The 23210-nt window shown below is 41.2% G+C and overlaps 1 protein-coding gene across 1 annotated transcript in view; it reads left to right on the top strand.

Moving 5' to 3' along the window:
- The first annotated feature begins 2800 nt into the window (after positions 1–2800).
- hs3st2 (heparan sulfate (glucosamine) 3-O-sulfotransferase 2) overlaps positions 2801–23210 on the top strand; it is a 32640-nt gene continuing 12230 nt past the window's right edge. Inside the window, exon 1 of the mRNA XM_027176176.2 lies at positions 2801–4075. Coding sequence (XP_027031977.2) covers positions 3522–4075 — 554 coding nt within the window. The 5' untranslated portion in view covers positions 2801–3521. The remainder of the gene's footprint in view (positions 4076–23210) is intronic.

Consider the following 23210-nt stretch of genomic DNA (forward strand, 5'->3'; position numbering starts at 1 on the left):
CAGATGTGAAATCTTTCCCTGTATGATGACAAACTGGAGCTAAACTCAGTCCTGGGTTGATGTAGTTGGAGGTTTCACACTGCTCCTACTTTCCCCGGGGTTAACACTGAATCCTGGCTCTTTATAATCTGACCTTGTGTCACACTGTACATCCCTAAACCCTGCTGCAACCTTCTTCTCATTTGCATATCCGCAGCATCGACAACCCTGATTGGATAAATCCAGCGTGTGGGCGCTTTAAATTACGTTAAGGGCAGGGATTAGAGTCACAATAACCGTGGGTTAAAGGCAGGGATTAGAGTCACAATAACCCAGGGTTAAGGGCAGGGATTAGAGCCACAATAACCCAGGGTTAAGGGCAGGGATTAGAGTCACAATAGCCCAGGGTTATGGGCAGGGATTAGAGTCACAATAACTCATGGTTAAGGGCAGGGTTTAGAGCCACAATAGCCCAGGGTTAAGGGCAGGGATTAGAGCCACAATAACCCAGGGTTAAGGGCAGGGATTAGAGTCACAATAACCCAGGGTTAAGGGCAGGGATTAGAGTCACAATAACCCAGGGTTATGGGCAGGGATTAGAGTCACAATAACCCAGGGTTATGGGCAGGGATTAGAGTCACAATAACCCAGGGTTATGGGCAGGGATTAGAGTCACAATAACCCAGGGTTAAGTGCAGGGATTAGAGTCACAATAACCCAGGGTTATGGGCAGGGATTAGAGTCACAATAACCCAGGGTTAAGGGCAGGGATTAGAGCCACAATAACACAGGGTTAAGGGCAGGGATTAGAGCCACAATAATCCAGGGTTAAGGACAGGGATTAGAGTCACAATAACTCCCAAATTTATTCAACACCTCAGCAGGTAATATTTAGCTGTAATAACAGAGATTCAGTTTGACATGTTCGTTGATCCAAGTCCTAGACTCCTAGATCAGACCTAGTGGAGACTATTGTCTACATTCAAAGACATACCTGAGATTAGATTTGCTGTCCTGCATATTTCATATTGAAAAAGAGCTTTCCTACTGATCCCTGCAGAGTAGGCACGTTACCAGTCAGCATTACCTGTCAGCTCTCAGCTACAACAGGCATTAAATATCATTTAGACAACAGTCGTTCTCTGGAACTCGAGTGCATATCAGGTTATTCTGACCAGACGAGGCAGAAAAAAGAATGAAGTCACTACAGCACTCAACCAAATACACAAACGAGGAAGAAAACCACAACATCCTAGCGATCCTTCCATTACAAGCCGGAGGAAGTTAATTGCAAGCTGTACCGAAGTGCTAAATTGCACTGCAGTCAAACGACACTAACATCATACATCTGCAACACCTTTCTGTCTGACGGCTCCAGACAGACATGGGTTTATTTCAAGCTGTTAGCTTTTTTATTTTTTTATTGAAGTACCACACACTCAATGCTAAATTCTAGAACCGGTAACCTTTGTGCTTACCTTTAAAAGTGGCGCCTGGAGCATTTGGAGACGTTGCGTACAAGGCTTTCTAGACTTACCAGGAGGAAAAGGTTAATGAACCTCCATTAATTGTATCAGTATTAGCTTGATGGAGACTGTTAACCTAATTGATCTCATTTCTGATTATATTACACCCATAACAGATTCACTGTATGATTCTGCAGATTAGAGAGACAGACTGTATGGGGCCCAGGTAATTGGGGGGAAAATTATGTTTGTCTCATTTTTTACCCTTCTCTCTCTCTCTCTCTCTCTCTCTCTCTCTCTCTCTCTCTCTCTCTCTCTCTCTCTCTCTCTCTCTCATATACACACGCAACATTTGCGCTTCGAATGCCGTGTTCAGATACCAGTCAGCTATAAATACGTGACATGTCGCAAACAACAGAGCTGGTGACAGTGTTTGATGAGGCAAGGCGGAGTTGGAATATTTTACATCTATCTATCCAAACAAATAGAAAGAAAATGTCAGCTGTGTCCAAGCAAAATGATTCACAGTGTCAGACTCTGACCAGTGAAAGACCTCCTTTCACATTTCATACAGGATTGTCATCATTTATATATATATATATATAACATGCACATTCAGTGTTTCTTTTTCCAGACTCATCCTAGTGAGAAATGACTTAGTCAGAATTGCTGACGGAAAATCTCATCGCTTTGCTCAACAAGTCACTGGAGTTGTCAGAAATCTGACATCGGGGGTGAAGTATTCTCTCGTGATCGTGGCGACTAAAAATGGACATGCTGAAGTGGAAGCTTAATAAGCAGCTTCTGCTCTTAGCATCAAATCAAACCTGGAGGATTCACACTAAGACCTCCCAACATGAAAAGCTGTGCAAACGTAAGCTTCGTCTGATACAGTCTTACTCAGCGGGGAATGAGACCTGTCGACTTTAAAGCTCTGGGAACCAAGTACAATCCAGTGGCAAAGTAGCAGATTAGATAATGAGGATTAAAGGGTCTTCATGCTTATTTGTCTTGATGTCTTGACAACTATATTGGGGGAGAGAGAGAGAGAGAGAGAGAGAGAGAGAGAGAGAGAGAGAGAGAGAGAGAGAGATAGGGGGAGAGAGAGAGAGAGAGAGAGAGAGAGAGAGAGAGAGAGAGAGAGAGAGAGAGAGAGAGAGAGAGCCTTGCTTTTCAATATCTTTCACCTTAAATGTCCTTTTCAATACTTTCTTCTACTGCCTTCTGATTGTCTGCAGGGAGAGAGACAGAGTTTCTCTATTTCTCTCTCACACACACACACACACACACACACACACACACACACACACACACACACACACACACACACACACACACACACACACCTTGCAGAAGATGAGATGAAATGAAATCGCATCATCAGTAAAGGAACCCAAAGCCTCTGCAGATGTAAAGCTAGTTTTAGATTAAATGTGTGGACACGTGCACAGCGTGTAGATATAAAATAAAACCCAAACGCGTAATGAATACGAGAACACGACGTGACGTCAGGCGTCGTCTTTAAGTGTGTGTCAGGCGGTGGACGGGTGTCGGAGCTGCTGCGGAGAACTTTGGACGAGACGCCACGCAAGCTGGAGGAAGCGCCGTGGCTTTGGGACGACGACATGTTTTGGGAAACTTTGAAGAAGAATGGTTCGTTACAGTGCGGGATGTTCAGCCCTCAGCGCGGATTGTGTGGATTATTATGCGTAGCGGGACGAAGCGTGTGGTCGTACACGGGAGTATCGCACAGATTGCGTACGACTGCAGGAGTCAAGTGCAGGAGCACAACTGGGTTCTCCTGCGTGCGCAATTAAAGTAGATCGCGTTTCTCTGCGCTTTGTGAGTGCGCAACACTACGTGAGTTGAAAGTGTTTTCAACAAACGTGTCACTTAAAAAAAAAAAAAAACAAATAAAAAAAAAAAGGTTTGATTTCATCCGGTTTGCAGAATGAGATTTGAGTGGAGGTGTCACCGCCGCACGCTCGGAGTTTACTCCGAAGGCAAAATGTGGCGCGCGAGAATCAGGGAGCAACTCGAAGGCTAAAACCATGCTGCGCTTTAACGCATGGAGAAATGGCCTATAGGTTTCTGTCCAGCCGCGCGGCGCCGTCCTCCAGCTCCAAGTTCAGCAGCAGGTTCATGTTCATCTTTACACTCTCGCTGTCCTTCACGTACGTGTGCTACAGCGTGCTGTTCTGCTCGCCTCCGGTTATACCGAGCAGCCGCTTCGAGGAGCGACGGTGCGCGCGTGGAGAGAGCGCCGGCGCCAAGAAGCTGCTGCAGAACTCAGCCGCTTGCACGGACGCGAACTCGAACCGAAGTGAACTCAAAGCCACGGCGGCTCCAATGCGTGTGGCTCTGAACCGGAGCGAGCAGTCAAGCATGCGGAGCTCGCGTGTGCGCGGTGCCGACGTGACGCGCTCTAAACCGGCCAACGCTTCCACTATTAGCGCGAGCGCGCAGAGGTACGGAAACAAGAAGCTGCCCAACGCGATGATCGTGGGTGTGAAGAAGGGCGGCACGCGCGCCGTGCTGGAGTTCATCCGCATACATCCGGATGTGCGTGCGCTCGGCACCGAGCCGCACTTCTTCGACCGGAACTACGACAAAGGAATGGACTGGTACAGGTAAGGACTAAGAGCACGGGAACCCATCCACTGACCCAAACTGTCTCTGTGATTGAACTCCTGCACTGTTTCTTTGTTTGTTTGATTGATTGATTGATCGATCGATTGAGTGATTGATTGATTGATGTACTCACGTGTTCTTATTGCAGGAAGAACATGCTCAGTGTTCTGTGTACACCACCAAAGTCATGCTCGGTTATGCAAAATAACCAATTTGCTACATTTCTGAATTATTAACACCATTTATTTGTTAAAAGAATAGATTAAAATATTTTGAATATTAATTTATACCCTTATTAAACTGTACCAACCTTTTGTACACTATTTGTAACTTTTAATATGAATCTCTTAGTTAGAAAGTGGCTTTTCTATATCTTTAAGGTGAGAAATTCCATCCAGCTGTGAGCCTTAAAGGAACAATATATCTACATTTCCAGGTAACAGATATATAATACATTATAATACATTATAATACATAATACATTTTTAATCTCATCAATCAGAATGGTGATATACACATATGAATAAATCCTGATGAACATAAAATGAAAGACAAGCTAAACTGGTAGGAAGCGAGTCATATTAGAGGATGCGTTCTCCATGTAGTCATGGTGAAATAATGCCACAGGATAAATAGGAGGCCTTTTCCTTATAGTAGTAAAGTTACTGTACATTATACTCCTCTCGTCATCGGAAGTTGTGGAACACCGTTACGTGATGGCCAGCCATTGAAATGCACCTTCGGGAGCCATCGAGCTCGTAGCTGAGCCTGCCATGGCTGTGTGGTATACGAGGCTAGGGAGTGTGATAGTCTTTAAGAGTGTGTCAGACCTCCCACTAGCAGTGCAGGGCTCACAGCTCAGGGCTCAGTAATTACACATACATCACACCCCTGGAAAGAGTCGGATGGTGAGCGTTAGAACGCAACCACCTTCTTCAGGAGATTTCATGAAACACTTAAGAGAAAGAATTCTGTTCAGTCAGAAGTTGTCTGCTCGACGGCTTCACCGTGTTTGGGAACGCTGCAAGAAAAAAGTGATTAAGACACAAATAAATGTTGAGGGATAGAGAAGAGGGGCTGACAAACAGGATATGACTGGATCTAGGTGTAATGAGCTGCAAAATATATGCTGCCCAATAATAGATATGCTGGCTCATAAAAAAATCTGATATGAACATCATGCTAAAATTGTACATGCTGAGAACATTGTATCATCAGTTCCTCTGTAAAGCTTTGGGTTTTATTATATGTTTTTATTATTAAGTATATAAGTTATGTATATTAAGGATTTTTACATGGGGCCTATCATACAAAAATGTACTTATTAATGTACTCCACATTCTCATGACATCTGTACCACCTCCTGTTTCAGGAAACACACACACACACACACACACACACACACACACACTCAGAGCTATCAATACTATTTGTAGACTGCTTAGTTAAAATGCCACAGAGGCCAAGACACTGAAACAGTTCCTCTAATTGTCCCTGAAAGCAATTTTCTTTTAGCTTGTGACATCTTGCGATAAAGGCCACACGTAATGAAAAGATGATTGGTCGATTAAGTCAAAAGTTCCTCGGAAAGTTGCCTAACAATGTGTCGCAATCTTATTATCCATTTCACCTCCAGTCTGGTTAATGACATCCGTAAAATTCAGTGCGCGACGTCCGGAACGCTGGTCAATGGGGCTCACCTATGTGCTTTCTGAAATAATGAGATCCCCATAAGTCCGAGAACTGCACCAGGGCCATTTGGTTAATTGTTGAGTTATGAACAAGATAAACGCAGCAAAATTTATTAGTGTCTTTGCAAAATGGGGGGGGGGGGGACCTTTATTGTATTTTCCGTATTTCTGGACATCCACCAGTCTCCTTTTCACCGTCTAGAGAAAGGGACCACGATAGATGTGACCACGATTTTCCAAAAGTTTGATTTTCAGCTGATTTTTAAAGCGCGACAAATAAATAATGCTACACACCATGAAAATCTTAAAAGGTTCATCATGCTTCTATTGATTTTTTTTTTTACTGAATCCCTTCAAGTAGATTTTCATAAAAAGTGCTCAGATTGTGAGAGAAGCCTTTTAACATTTTCTGCAGGCCCAGACTTTCCTCATGGTCTTGCGTTAATTGGCTCGGAGGAGGAGGAGGAGGAGGAGGAGGAGGCAGGGGAGAAATGCTGCAGTCAGAGAAGTTGACAAGGACAGAAAGTTGGGTGAAGCTCATTTAGCTGGGGAAAAAAAAAAACCCACAACATATCTTTTCTCGAACATATGACTTAGCCTGCCACCTTCACTAATGGGAATTCCTGATCTAAGATGAAGTCTGAGAGATGGTGAGATTACTGTAACACAACCAACTCTATCTACACTCACGCAGATTTGCCCGTAGCACTCAGAGATACTTTTATATGGCCGGTTTTGGCTTAAATTACTCATTAAGGCTGAGTGGCAACATTTTGTGCTATAAAAAACCCTAAAAAAACATACTGCAGTATCATATTTTGTTCATATTGTGCAGCTCTAATAGCTACAACAACAGTCAACAACACTGCGCTTAACAAACTCAGCTCGGTTGTATAAATTTGTGCAGCAGTCTAACACATACACACACGTACACACACACACACACACACACACACACACACACACACACACACGCACCATTATTACCATCTAAGATTGTTAGTGCGGCGACTAAATACGTAACGAAACTGTCACTTCTGCACCTCATGAATGTCCTCGGTGGCACTCAGAGCTCAAGCATTAAATAAAGTACAGGCATTAATGCATGGCTCGTGTGCTTTCAGGTGGCCCTGCCAGGCATTTGCATTTCTACCTCACGACGAGTGAAGCCAGTCTGCCTCTCATTATGCCATGCTAATGTTCCCATTATTTTCTGCAGCTTTGCATGCGGTCTTTAGCTGAGAGCAGAGAAAAAGGAAAAAGAAAAAAAAAAGAAGAAGAAGAAGAAGAAGAAACCTCTATAGAAGCAAGTAAACAGTGTGGAAAGTTTGGCTACAGTAAACTGATGAGTCCTTAGGAAAAGTGCAAGATTTATATGAAGCTATGAAAAAATTCATCTAAACCACAGAGACAATTAAGTAAAAAAAGCTCACTGGGTGATAAGCGGTCCGACGGAGAAGGCCGTCCTGAGAACGCCGACAGGAAATGAAACTCCAAATGAATTTTGTCTTGTTGCTTTTCTCTTCTTTTCATCTCCAGCGCAAGGAGGAAGAGTCGTTATGCTTTTCGGAACGATGCCACGTATACGATACGTTGGGTAATTTCCTGCAGCAATGAAATATCAAGAAAGTTTGGTCTTATACGTTCTTTACCAGAAAAAAATGTCCGTCAGCACGGAAGAGCCGTTTCGTTCGGATTAGCACGAAAAATACGTGACGTGGACGTGGATTCGTCTCGATCCTAACGTCCCGTACAGTGAGAGCGGCTCTGTTTATTCTCGCACAATAGACACGGTGAAGGCGTTATTAGGACACTGATGCTACCATGGCTACTGAAATGTTGTTTATTGTCACTCATTTGCTTTCTGTTCAGCACAGATGGCTCAGCTTAGCTTTCTTTCTCTCTACACCCACATTCACACACAGATGTGTCATGATAGAAACGATTAAAAATGATGATGATGATGATGATGTTGACGATGATGATGTTGTCGGACCAACCGTAACCGGCCCGCAGCGCGACAGGTTCAGGTTTGTCGCTGTCAGCTTGTCATTTTCGGTTGTTGTGTTGTCCTGAAGAAAAAGCCGAGGTTATTGATCTTTCTGTATTAAACTTGTCTACTGCACACTGGGGGAGAAAAAACATCTGAGTAAGTGAAAACATCTTGAAATCAAACGGATCGAGTTTCTCTTATTGTAAGAGTTTACTAAAGCAAATATGAGATGATTAAAGTTATTCCAGACTTTTATTATTTTATTTACATTCTTTCTTCGAAGAAACTGTTCGAAAGAACGATAAAACCAATAAAGCAAAACTATTTCAATCCTGGAATTTAAAAAAAAAAGCAAAAACGTTTAATATTTAATAATTTGTTGTATTTTTATATGTGTTAGTTTTTTATGTTTAAAAACATACTGTAGACAATTACAGCTCTTGCAATCTGTGTGTGTGTGTGTGTGTGTGTGTGTGTGTGTGTGTGTGTGTGTGTGTGTGTGTGTGTGTGTGTGTGTGTGTGTGTGTGTGTGTGTGTGTGTGTGTGTTGGTGGCATCATTAGTGTATGACAGCAGCAACAAAACACACACGTGAACAGCCAAAAACCCACCGCTGCCTATCGTTAGCTATTAGACCGAAACCTGTGAGCCCGAGCGTCAGATGGAGAAAAGCACGGAGCAATTTAGAGAGGACGAATTAGTACTGAAAAGTGGAGGCATGTCTCTACAGGCACTTCAGTGTTAAATGAAATAGCCACCTGAGTCAGAAGTTTTTTTTTATAATGTTTCAAGCAGCTCCGGCTTTTAAAGATAAAATGTAAGAGTAGTTTTAATGGGGATTAGATTTGAATCTAGCTCGAGTGCACGGGTATAGATGAAGATATACTGTTAGCAGGTGCACTTAAACAAAGCTCTGTGTGTGTGTATGTGTGTGTGTGTGTGTGTGTGTGTGTGTGTGTGTGTGTGTGTGTGTGTGTGTGTGTGTGTGTGTGTGTGTGTGTACTCTTTATTTCTCCCACAATGCTTTTCAAGGCAAAACACTGACCCTAATACTTACTTAAAGAGGTGCACTGAAGTCTGAAAATAGGCTTGGACTAAGAATAACAAGGACTAAAACTCTGTTATATAACATGTAGTACAGCAAAGAAAACAGTACAAGGTTTCTCTTTATTTATTTATTTATTTATTTATTTATTTATTTATCTATCTATTTATCTATTTATTTATTTATCTATCTCACTTACTTACTTACTTACACTCCCACCATCTTTTAGACTGTACAGGAGAATCCATGCTGCCGCCACCAGCCTTCACAACTACTTCTTTCCTGAGGCAGTCACACACACACACACACACACACACACACACACACACACACACACACACACACACACACACTTATCAAACCCGGTGCCTGTTAACTAATGAGTCTCTTTTGTTGTTGCTGTTGTTGTTGTTGTTGTTGTTGTTGTTGTTGTTGTTGTCGTCTCTCACTTTTCTTCAGTCTCTAGTTTACAGCACTAGATCTCGACGAACTTCTTTCTGTTCCGTTCTGCCACGTCATCAAATACACACGTGTATTGTGTATTTACCGTCACACTTTAGTCACACGTCGGAGCAGTTAAACTTCAGCCTTTAAATCATATCATAGCAGTGAATTAGTGACGTTTATGTGCAGATTGTTCAGTCAGGATTTTAATAACTGATGTATGACGACATTTCATGAAGATATATAAAGACGTCGAGCCAACGTGAATTCATAAATGAAGACGGATGAGGAGGAATGCCGATGACACCTGAGATGAGATGCTATTAAATGAATAAAAAATAATACGATTATTTTCCTGACGTGACGTTTTTGGTGTTCAGAGTCACAGGAGATATTTCTAACTATATTTTTTATGGCCAACCATTTTCTCTTCTTCTCACTTCATTCACATTAATAAAGAACCTTTTCTGGAATTTGGCTCCATATTTTTGCCATTTTCCAGATTTATTTCGTCAAGGATGTATTGCATAATCAGCGTAGATGTGAGTCGGATAACGTTCCAGTTTTTGTTGGCTTTTACAATGCTGTGGATTTTAGTGCTGTGATCTTTCATGGTTCTGGAGGTTTGTGGTGCGTCACCGGAAAAAAGAAATGAAAGTAATTTATTTGCGTTCGGTTCAATTCAGTTTTATTTGTGTATCACGCTTAACAAATCGACTTTATATACAAGAACATAGCGGTTTAGGATCTAAATTTGAAATAGAACATTCATCAGATTTGCTCGTTTGGAATCGTTTGGCATTGCTGAATGTGGGAGCATGTGTTAAAGTGTGTGAGTTTACTAGTGTGTAGTTTGAAGGGATGAGCTTTGTGTTGGTCTGGCAACCGGAATTTTCCTCCCCACGAACATGGCTGTAGGTGTAAATTTAATTGCTGTAGTTTCTGGCATTACGGTACATTCCCTGGAAATAACACCGCAGTGATAGAGTAATAATACATCGTTGTTGTGATGTAGTAAAACACCTTCATGTAGAGATTGTTCGGTTTTAACTGAAGTTCACTAAACTGCACTGAGAGACTCGCATGAAGTGAGTCGTAAACATCTCTTCTGTCTGTCACCAATCACTGAGAAGCGAAGAGACTTTCAGAAAAGCTTTCAGATGCAAAGGCTCTCGAATCAGAGCCACTCTACAACAGAGTGAACAAAACTACAACACAGAAGAAGAAGAAGTGACAAACACACACACACACACACACACACACACACACACACACACACACACACACACACACAGTAACACATACACAGTAACAGTGATGAACCCGATGCCCGGAGGACACGTACCAGCCTAACAAGATCGGCATCTTTATATGCTCCTTGAATTGTGTTGAGAGAAAGGGTTTAGACTCTGGCTTGGTTTAGCTACGACCTGCTCTGTGTGGCTCTGCCGCTCATGTGGATCGTATCTCTTGATGTGATATAAAGGCTTCTGAATTTTTTTTTTTAAAGGTAGATTTCTTTTGAAATGTCTCTCAGAAAGTTCACAACTGGGTCTACTGTCTTCCGAGTTTCTGTTGACTTTCATCATGTTTCTTTTGTAACGTTGTATTGACGTGAACGATACAATAATAGTAATGTAGTCAGCTGGAAGACGCTCCTCGAGTCACCGTCTGTCCTCAAACCAACTGAAGAGATAATAATAATAATAATAATAATAATAATAATAATAATAATAATAATAATAATAATAATCGATTTTCCTGCCCGTAAGCCCTGCCAGACTTGCTCCAGTTTCTTCAGGTTGGTTTCATGACCCTTATAGAATCTTATATGAAATTTCTCCAAGCTTCATTTTTTAACAGACTGAGTCATCAAATTGTCTTGTGTTATTTCCCTGTTTATTGCTTCATCCAGTCTCTTTTCAATTTGAACAAAATGCTCAGTCCCTGCTGAGGAAAATCATCCCCACAGCATGATGCTGCCACCCCCATGTTTCACTGCTGGAATGGTGTTTACTAACGAATGGAAAGTGTTATGTTTGTGCCACACATCGTTTTTTGAATTTTGGCCAAAAAGCTCTCATGTAACCACAAACCCTTATACTATGTCTGATGTGACATACGGCTAAGTACGGTGACCCATACTCAGAATTCGTTCTCTGCATTTGACCAATCCAAAGTGCACACACACACCGTGAACACACACACACTGTGAACACACACACACACCGTGAACACACACACACTGTGAACACACACAGCAGTGAACACACACACACTGTGAACACACACACACAGCAGTGAACACACACAGCAGTGAACACACAAACACAGTGAACACACACACAGTGAACACACACAGCAGTGAACACACACAGCAGTGAACACACAAACACAGTGAACACACACAGCAGTGAACACACACACACAGTGAACACACACACAGCAGTGAACACACACAAACACAGTGAACACACACAGCAGTGAACACACAAACACAGTGAACACACACACAGCAGTGAACACACACAAACACACAAACACAGTGAACACACACAGCAGTGAACACACACAGCAGTGAACACACACAGCAGTGAACACACACACACAGTGAACACACACACAGCAGTGAACACACACAAACACAGTGAACACACACACAGCAGTGAACACACACAAACACACACACACAGTGAACACACACACACACACAGTGAACACACACACACAGTGAACACACACACACACACACAGTGAACACACACCCGGAGCAGTGGGCAGCTATTTATGCTGCAGCGCCCGGGGAGCAGTAGGGGGGTTCGGTGCCTTGCTCAATGGCACGTCAGTCGTGGCCAGCACGAGATTCGAACCCACATGATTACGAGTCAGACTCTCTAACCATTAGGCAATGACTTGCCCTATAGGTACAATCTGTAACTCCAGATGTTCTCCAGATTTGTGTCCTCAGGAATGGCGTCTGTCTTGACACTCTCACATAGAAGCCAGTTGTAGGAAGAGCCTTTGAAATCAGCCCCTGAACTCTGTAGAACCTTCAACGTGATTGTTGGCTTCACTGTAGCTGTAGCTTCTGCCTCCTTAGTCTCCTTACTATACTAAAGTAACACTTGACCATCAAACGTTTGGTACAGTATCTGCCATGAAAACCATGTGTCTTAATACAGATTAATCCCTCTTTACTGTTATAATCAGCTCCACTCTTCTCTTCTGTTCTGTGAAGACTTACCACTAGATGTTGGAACGAGTCTGTGTGGGTTTGTGTTCATTCAGCTACAAGAGCATTAGTGAGATCAGACACTGATGGTGTAAGAGTGAGGAGGTCTGGGGTTCAGTCGGTGTTCAGTGGGGTTGAGTCAGAGTCAGGGCTCAGTGCAGGACACTCGAGATCTTGAGATCACTATGAATATATCAGTCTTTTAAAATAAAATATGACAGCACAAAATATTATAATGTTATTCGTTTGTTACCCAGACGATCCTTATGAGGGTTGAATACGTTCACGAGGCACTGTATGTTTAGAGAATCAGCTTCCACTGGATTCCACTTTTTCACTAATTATATAAAAGGGATGATTCCTGTCCTCGATTCTGATTGGCTGAGCCGTGTTCGTTGTAAATGACTCTTTACAGATAAATAAATACAGCTTTAAAATGTACGATTTTGTTACGGATTTGGATTTACTCGGTCAGCTACATAAATGTGGTCGAAAGATACGGACAGAATAGAGGAAGAAGATAAAAGAATTGGATGTCATGCTGAAAGGTGCATTAACGCTACCTACTGGACTGGAGTATAACCAAGTATAAAGAGCTGCATTGTGTTGCTTGGCAACCATACCGCTAAATGTTGCTTAAGAATTACATAGCTTGGTGAAATAACAATTATTTGTTAGTAAGAAATGATTGTATTTTTGTTTATTTTTAAAAAACGTATCAACCTTAGCTGTTCTTAAATCTCAATAAACTAACATTTAAGCTTAATTGTTTTGATATTAAAGCTTGAAATGTGTAGCAGTATCTAACAACAGGTAGAATAATCTTATATTTGGTTTAATATAAATATATAAATATAATATAAATATAATATATCTGGTTTGATCTAACAATAAAAACATTTCGGAAATCTCAGATATTCAATAGTTCATATTCAACTTAATAATGATGAGTCCCAGAGATGGCTTGACTCGAGTAAGACTTAAGTCACAAATTTGAGCCTTGAGACTTGCTTGACAAATATTAAAAAAAAGACTCGACTTGACTTTGACTCGACATTTATGACTCGAGACTTGACTCAGACTTGAGTTAAATGATTCAGAGATGGGGGACCGGACTTGACTCGAGTCAGACTTAAGACGCAAATTTGAGACTTAAAACTTGCTTGACAAATATTAAAAAAAGACTCGACTTGACTTTGACTTGACATTCATGACTCGAGATTTACTTGTGACTTGCACACGTGGGACTTACTCCCACCTCTGCTGAGTCCGTTTAAGCTTCCTAAGCAAACTTCAGTTATTCATAGAGATTCAAGGCTTCATGGTTGACAGATTTTGACCTTGTTGTGCTACTGTCTGGATCAGCTCCATTGAACCAGGTCATCTGGGTGGAGATGTGGTAGCTCAGTGGTTAAGGTGCTCGACTACTGATCGGAAGGTCACTGGTTCAAATCCCAGGTCCACCAAATAAGGCCCTTAACCCTCAATAGCTCACGTGTATAAACTGAAATAAAAATGTACTGTAAGTCACTCTGGATAAGAGTGTCTGGTAAATGTAAATATGGTGGTTACAGTGACAATACCAGATACATCCTACCAACATTACAACGCTAGTTATTCGGATATTATGTTAGCAAGGAAACCTTTTTAGTAGAGGCGGCATAAGTCAGTCCAAGCTAACTTCAAAATATTCAGAGGATATTTCAGAGGATATTGTATTTTTTCATGAATAAATATTTTGTAGATTTGTATATTTTTACAGCAGCACTGGTTACACACTGGTTTGAGTTTTCTCTGAATTTCTGTTTGAGGGGAAAAAGTCTAGATGGCATACTTACATTACAAATCATACGACTCTAATTCTCTAAAGAACTCTTATCTCAATATGCTGTAAGTCTGAGTCATGACGTGTTATTGTACAAGCACCCATTTCTTTGAAAAATGACTGTATGAGTGCAACCTACACGGTATTCCATCCATCATCCGGTAGACACCATCTCTTCCAGAGCTTCCCCTCTCTGGGACCATAGCTGAAGTAAATGATACCAAAAATATCACAGCAGCACCAAAGAGCAAAAAAAAAAAAGACATTTCCGCTGCAGCACAAATGAGTTTGCGGGCTGACAAGTTGAAGACCTCTAGGATTTTATAGTCTATACTGAAGACTCTCTTTAAGATAAAAACCCAGGGATCCTTCTCTCGTCTGAGTTAAAGTGGAGCTTCAATGCAAAGGGAAATGTTTCACAGTGAAGTATAAAGAAGGCTCAGATCACTCGGTTTGTCAGTGCAGACACTTTTGGTGGAAGCTACAGTAAAACTCTAATCTAATTGGAAGAGCAATGAAACCATTGTGTTTTTTGGATTCATTTTGGGTTTCAGTGAAAATATAATCCATACACGTCATTAAAAATCTAGTGGCCTTCTATCATCTGAATATAATGTGATATAAGTTCTTCAACAGGACTGTAGATGATGATGATGATGATGATGATGATGATGATGATGTTCGTATTAATATAGTTTTTCGGAAATCAGTAAGATACAGAAGTCGATGGTTTCAAAGCGGTTAAGACCAACTATTAGAAACACTTTTAATTGTGTAGAAAGGTGCAGAATGAAATACTGCTGTCTACATTAAAGGTAAAACACTTCACTTCACTTCACATTTAATTTTATTCCTCTTCTTCAGAAGAGTAAAAGGTTAAATAATATTACGGTTACGTACATAACTGCAAGCTGTTCCTGTTTTAACGTATGGAAAATGTATTGCTTTGACTCTAGATGTATAATGCTGCAAAAAAGGGAAGAAGAAACGTTCACTGAAATGAGTTTAGATTAGATTTGAGTTCGTTCATCATTCCTTCACCGTCGTTCGAAGCAGCATTTCCACATCACAGCTCCAGCTCAATCCTGAGTTCAGGTTACTGTCTCCATATCTCAGAGTGCTCTGGTTTCCTCACCTCTCAAAACAAGTATGTAGATGAATAGGATACACTAAATTGCCTCTAGGTGTGAATGTGTGTTCATGGCTTTCTGTATTGAATTTTAGCCTCATCCTGTTTGTATTCCTGGCTCAGGGATAAGCTCTGGATCCACATTGACTTTAACAGAATGAATGAATCATCAATAACGTTTGATTACCATCATACACATATGAGGTTCTTACCAAAAAATGTTCCCACAAAGATGAAAGCACACAATTGTATAGAATGTCTTTGTATGCTTTACTATGACAACTTACCTTTTCTGGATGTAATGGATGTACACAAAGCACAGAGCACCATAAATACATGGTAAGAAAAGTTCGGAGTGGAAGATCTCGAGTGTCCTGCACTGAGCCCTGACTCTGACTCAACCCCACTGAACACCGACTGAACCCCAGACCTCCTCACTCTTACACCATCAGTGTCTGATCTCACTAATGCTCTTGTAGCTGAATGAACACAAACCCAAACAGACTCGCTCCAACATCTAGTGTAAAGTCTTCATAGAACAGAACAGAAGAGTGGAGCTGATTATAACAGCAGATCTGGAATGATATAGGTGTGATGGTCAGGGGTGCACAAACTTTTAGGTTGGTTGGTTGGTTGTGTTTATTGTTTTCAGACTGTTAAAGTAACCTCAAAAAATGTGTTATACAGACTCAACAGAGAAAACAGTGTGGTGTTTAATGTAGGTTAAATGTCTTCTTATTGTTGGAATGACATTTTATTTATGTTCATATTAAAGCTCACCTATGAGCTGTGTGAATGACTCTGAATTGACTATTGTTGGGTTTTTTTCCCCACTGTGGCTCAGTGGCTGGTGATTAATGGTCAGACATCCTCCCAGAAGAAAATGTGAGTGAATGAAATATTAATGAGCTAATGTATTCCAGAGGAGCCAAAATTAAGCCATTCCTCTTTATCAGTCTAGGGGAGTGTGGTCTGCAATTAGTAATTAGTTTGTTCACTGGCTGCAGGATTATTTCAGACCTTGTTTATTAGAGCATTTCACAGTTTTTTCCCCCCACACATGTTCATGATTTGTCAGGTCCAGGCTCGTTTCAGGTAGACTCAGGCACAATCATTCTGTCATATCCTTTGTGTATTTAACAAGCTGCTGCTCCGTGACAGAGGCAGAAACATGAGGCATAGGCTCTTGGATGTATGAGAGCTGCATTTATTACTACAAGAACAGGTTTAAAACACAAGCAGGTTTGTATGCTTGTGTAAGACTCCTTGAAATCAATTTATTAGAACGGTCTATTAATCTGTATAGAATTCTGATGAGACTTGATGCAGGATGAAGATTTATTGATCATGTCTGGATATGTGAACAGCAGCTTGAAGGCAGTATGTAGCCTGTGTTTGCATAATCGTCTGAGCCTTTAGTTTATGATAATGTTGGGCTCTGGGCTGCCTAGTTAATTAGTAGCATCAGCTCTCCTATAGGAAAAGGAGGACTTTGTTAAAGTCTCAGTGTATCTCTGGTAACTGACCATGATTGATGCATTCATTGTTTTTAAATAACAATCAGATTTCTAGCATCTTCAACACGACTGCCCAGACCTTTACCTCATCATAAAATGCATTCATTAGGATAGATTAATCCTGCTGAGAAACTGTCATGGTTATCTTTTTTGCTATTCAGCCTGTAAGTAGTACAGAATTGCTAAGCCTATGAGCATGCATTATCCAAATATGCTAAGGTTAACCTCTGGTTCAAGGCACAATTTCTGTGTACATGTTTAAATGAACGATGTCAGAACGATTTAAACAAATGCGAGACAGAAGTCATCCATATACTGAACTGTATTAAAGAGGAAACGCAAACATACTCCTAACAAGGCTTTAGAGATTTTACATAAAATCTGTGTGCCAGGCTAAAGCTAATACTACACCAGAACGTGGAGGAAGCTTTAAAAGGCTGTGCTCTTTAAATCCCTTGGCTTTTTCTAAGTACTGTTTTATTCCGATTCAAGCTATGTGTCAGATATTTCCTCCTTGTGCCAAACACTGTCTGCTAAAGTGGTAATCATGCAGAGCAGCCCACAGAGGTACAGAGTGCTCCTCTGCTTTATTGTCTTATCTCCACTTTTGTCCTATCATTGGTGGTCTTTTCCAATTGACTCAATTACTTGCACCTGATCGTGGCAAAGTATTGCTCAGTGTCTACACAACAGTCTTTATCGAGCCATATGTTGTGTGTACTAGTACTCCGGTTTTGGATCTGTTTCCTGTTTTGTGTACTTTGGATTTCCCTCAATATTGCTATTTGTTGATCTCCTGACCTATGAACTCTGTCTCACCTCTCTATTCATGACAGAATATTAACCTACTGCCAGTAATGCAGCATGATGGCAAGAGCAGCTTATAGCCAAGCTTGAACCATGTCCCTCGAATTATCTTCATGGACCCCAGCTCAATGTTAAGGCACTAAATTTGTTCCAGAAGAATTTCTGTTTTAGTGCATTTCTGTTTTATATTTAATTGGAAAGCCCAGTCAGGCCCAAGCCTGAGGAGTTATGCCTCTTTTCCACCGGAAAGAACCCGGGTGCTGGTTCAGAGCTAGCGCTGGTGCTGGTTCAAAGTTGGTTCCACTGGCGAACCTTCTAAAAACCGGTTTGCCTTTCCACCGGCTAGAGAGCCATCACAGCGCCGAGTGTGACGTCACTGTATACGTGTCACGTGTCCCAGCGACGTTAGCTCAGCAGCGACAAACACAAACACAAACACAACAACAATGGCGGATGTTGCTTTACTGTTAATGCTCATGGCTTTGTGAACCTACATTGGCGTCCAAACACGGCGAATAAAACGTGTACGTGCAGCTTTGTGTAATCTGTATAAACGGAGGTTGTAATCGATAAAGTACATAATGTTATTTTATCATTAACACAGAAAAAAGTTAGCCTTAGCATGTAGCTACCTACTATCATGTGTGCCGTAATGTAAGAGTGTATTACACATTAGTATACTTAAGGTACATTATCAAATGCGCTAACAGTAGCCCCGCCCCCAGCTCCCGCCCCAAGCGGTTCTTAAGTCTAGACCAGCAACGTTTTGGTGCTACTTAAGAACCACTTTTCCTGGTTCAGAGCCGGTGCTTTGGCGGTCGAAACAGAAAGAACTGGTTCTAAATTAGGCTCTGGCTCCGAACCAGCACTCGAACTGCCTCGGTGGAAAAGGGGCATTAGAATGGTGCTGCTTCATTTCTACCAAGCACACCTATAATATGAAATCCTGGTCACTATGGGAGACCCATACTCAAAAGGAGTGTTTTGGCTGCTGAGGAATTAGTTCCCTTGAGACATTTTGTGGTATGGGGTGTAAAAACCCAACCAAACAAAGTTGGCCTCAAGTAGCACAAGTTCCTACATGAGAAGGAGGCCTCCTCAGCAGAGCTCCTTCCTGCCTTTGGCATGGCTTCCAAAAGTCTCTTACAGTTACTAGCTTAGTCCTCCTCCTGCATGACAATGACAGTGCTGCCTCCCACATCCTGCCCTTGCCTGGGGCAGTACATCATCTCCAGACCACCTGCTTCCCTCCAGTACACTCCCTGTCTGTTCCCTGGCTCCTCAAGCTTCAGCATTGCCGTTCGTATTTTGCTTGGACATTTTACACTCGTGTTTCTTTGCTCCTGGCAAAGTGTTGTTTAGTGTTTACCTGCCTGTCTTTACCAAGCTATTTGTCTTGTGTAGTGATACACTGGTTATGGATCTAGTTCTATTTCCGTTTTGTGTACTATGGCTTTCCTCAGTATTGTGGTTGCCTGACCATTACCTATGGCTGTTAATTAATGCATCTGAATCCATATCACCCGTCCATACATGGTACTATGCAGTCTACCTGGATACCTACGTTTGCAAACATTCATAAACTTTCCAGAAAGGTCTCTGTAAATACAGACGTCACACAGCTATCTATCATTTCTTTTTCTCAACTATTGAACACAAGTACACCATACGGATCTAGCTGAATAGTGCCTACTGACTGCAGTACCGTGCATTGTCACAAATCAACATCATAAAAATAAAAATGTCTCTTCTGGCATGGTGAGTGTATTTTTATACATCTATAGCATCCATTATTTCATTGCAAAATAAAAAACTCCATGGAAACTGGAATTTCGGCTTTGCGTCAGCAAAGTAAGCCAATGAAGCAACTCCAGAGAGCATAAAAACATAGATTTAGCCTAGTATTCATCTTTAAGTGAAAGCCTGTCTATTGTAAATACCAGCAATGCAACGAGTTTGTTTTTTAAGTGACATGACATATGGCTAAGTACAGTGACCCGTACTCAGAATCCGTTCTCTGCATTTGACCCATCCAAAGTGCACACACACAGCAGTGAACACACAGCAGTGGGCAGCCATTTATGCTGCGGCGCCCGGGGAGCAGTTGGGGGATCCGGTGCCTTGCTCAAGGGCACCTCGGTCGTAGCCGGCCCAAGACTCGAACCCACAACCTTAGGATTACGAGTCAGACTCTCTAACCATTAGGCCACGACTTGACTTTAAACACATACAAAAGTACTATCGGATACTTAGATATGATTTTTTTTTTCTTTAATCAGCCTACTTTTACATGGGTATGTATTTATCCAAAAGCGAATGCTTCTGAACACATTCTGTGTTAATCTGAAGTGCTAACAGAGATGTGTCTCTGCAAAATTTGGTACTATTTTGATCCTCAATTACATTCTCACTCTATCACCGTTTTTCTGACCTAACAGCACTTACTGTTTGTCAGCGTAATAGCTAATGATACTGTTTTCATGATGCCATCCTACAATAATGAGGTCACCTGCGTGCTCTTATATATGGCACTTTGGTCAAGAAAGGAACAGCTTCAGAAGAAGTTCAACATTGTGGAATGGTCCAGTCAGAGATTAGATCTAAATGCTACTGAAAATCTGTGGAATGACTTGAAGACTGCTATTGATGAGGGTGTAGATGAGATCCCTTCGCAGTTTTAGAGATCAGGAGCATTGTATAAAGAGCAGTGACATAAAATAGCTAAATTAGGATGTGTTAATTGGTAGACTCTGGAGCCAAAAAGAGTGTTGTATTATGAGCAAAAGGTTCGACAAAGGGATGTGCAAACTTGTGCAACAGTTTATTGTACATTTATTGTACATTGTTTATTGTATATTGTTTATTTTATACAGTTTATGGTAGGTTATAATCTTTTCCATCAAACATGTTTGTTTTTCACCTGAATTGGTTTGTTCTATCACACTATTGGTGGGTAGAGCCCTAACATGATTGATCTTGGTTTCATTTTTTCACATCACAAAGAAATATGATTTTAATATGCATTGTATGTATGAAAAATGCAAGAACAGCAGTCTGTCAAACCCGAGTAATGGGAAGAGATTTGGAAAAGGTGTGTGTTTTGTGTGCCATTCATTGTGCGACACTCACCACTGAAGCTAGACAGCGCGAGTGGAACTTTGTGCACTCAAACTTTAGATTAGTGGGACAGCCCTAGTTCTTTCAGCTCAGGTTTCCTTACCGCAGTCCCGAGGATCGACTGCCTTGCACGGTTTCAAGTTCTCTCTTGTCAGCATGATTACAAAGGGCTTGAGAATTAGTGCATGACATTTTGCCTGATGCGGTAATGTAATTTAGTCTAAATCATGTCAATATAATAAACGAAACATGTCTCAGTTACTTTCTCATTTATTCTATCTGCCATAAAAGACTCATCCAGCTGGCAGTTCATATAGTGCAGGGGTGGCCAACCAGTCAGAGACCAAGAGCCACATTTTTTACTGTGTTACCGCAAAGAGCCGCATCATACATACTTACGACCACACATGTACATCACATGTTCTTTCCCTGCCATTTTGAGAAAACTTGAGCTGGGAAATTTTGAGGTATTTTCATCCCACTCACATGCGCGTTTGACGAAAATACCGTATTGAACTAAAGCGAAGCGAACACGAATATTAAAAAGACACAAATACTGTACAAACTTCGATACGAACGTAAGAACCCGGGCAAAGAGCCGGATGATGGCTCCCAGAAGTGATCTGTGTGACCCGGGTGATAGCTCCCTCTGGCGGTCTGGGGGTGAGACAGCAGATGTTGTGGCACATAGATACGAAATTATGACAATAAACTGAAGGACGCATAGACTTATGATGTAGTCACAGTCCTATTTTTTAGGAACACCTGTACATGTTGCAGCAGCACAAATTTATGAAGATACAGGACACGAGCTAGCTAGTTAGCTTTTACGTTTTACCCTTATCCAGAGTGACTTGCAACTGAGCAACAGCAGTGAGGGCCCAGCAGTGGCAGCTTGGTGGACCTGGGGTTCGAACCCATGACCTTCCAATCAGTAGCCCAACACCTTAGCTACTGATCTACCACATCCCATGATTTAATCTGTATTTGCAGGATTTTGTTCTTTTTATCCATGATTGGTAATTGGACATCTGCATAAATTAGCCATCTATTTCATTTATTAATATCTACTTAACACAGAGGTCCAGCTCTCCTAAAGCCATCTATCGTAACTAAAAACAAGGGCATATAAATGGCAAACAATTAACAACTCTGTATGTTTCAAATGTAATATTAGACCATGGCCTGGTGTCAGTTCTCATTACCTTAAGAAGGTAGATGGGTCTGAAGTAATAAACCGAGTAAGCATTTGGATGAATTGAAATGCCAATCTCTATCAAGAGAAATCCACTGATAGCGTCCGTCAGGAATCGCCGTTTCTGGGGGTTGCAGGGATACAGTGTGTGGCCTGTAGTCTCAGAAGTAATTGTTTGGCAGGAATTTATCATGAAGAATGCCAATTTCTGATATGACAGCCTTGGTTTGTAGTAATTGTAACTTGCTGAAGAAGGGTGGGAATTCAATTAAGGTTTAATCCATCCCACTGCAATGAAATACCAACTTCAGGATAAAGATAAAAAGGTTTGGGTGCTGTGTCTTGTGTAGTTTTGTGATGAGCTAATTGAGTTTTTTAATTACTAACAATTTCTGGACTACACGATTTCTTTTTGATCAAGTTATGACCGAACACTTCTTCTGATGTGAATGAAGTGAAAAGAGCAGAATATTATTTTCATGGTGTCCTCTTTTCTTCGATGGTGTCTTTCTTAGAAGAGAGAAGAGAGCTGTAATAAAGACCGTATAGATGTTTTTTTTTTTTTTCAAACCGTTTGTTTTGCTTTTCGAATCCACTCAACTCCAGTGATATTTTGTTTTCCTCCGCTTTAACGTCTTTTCCAGGATTTAATCAGAGCTGTAAAAGAGATATAGTCATTCTACTGCTTCTCTTAGAATCCAATCAAATTCAGTCAAACAGATGTGCACGGATGAGACCGGAACAGATGTTGATCGTTAGAAGGTTAGCGATGTTGAACAGTGACGTGTCGGTGCAGGAAACGGTGTTTGGCTCTTCAAATTGTTTGTCTTGGTAGTTTTGGATAAAATGCGATCGATATCGGTGGACTACTCCGCTAGCCTGTGTCTTTGAGCAAGGAGACAAACGATAAGGACACAGCAGGGTGATGATAAATCTCAGTTCTCCTTTTTAATGAAAGTAATCAATTATATGCATCTATGACTGTTTAAGATGGTGAACAAATTGAAAACTGGAGGCTATTTAATAGAAAATTGATCCTCTCTTTTTAAACTTAGCAGCTTATTAACAACATCGGACTTTTCACTGTTCCTTTAGGGTTGTTTTAATTGTCTAGACTGGTCAGTAAACCATCGATAATTA

Source organism: Tachysurus fulvidraco, chromosome 24, assembly GCF_022655615.1.
Source record: "Tachysurus fulvidraco isolate hzauxx_2018 chromosome 24, HZAU_PFXX_2.0, whole genome shotgun sequence".
In the NCBI taxonomy this organism is placed as follows: domain Eukaryota; kingdom Metazoa; phylum Chordata; class Actinopteri; order Siluriformes; family Bagridae; genus Tachysurus; species Tachysurus fulvidraco.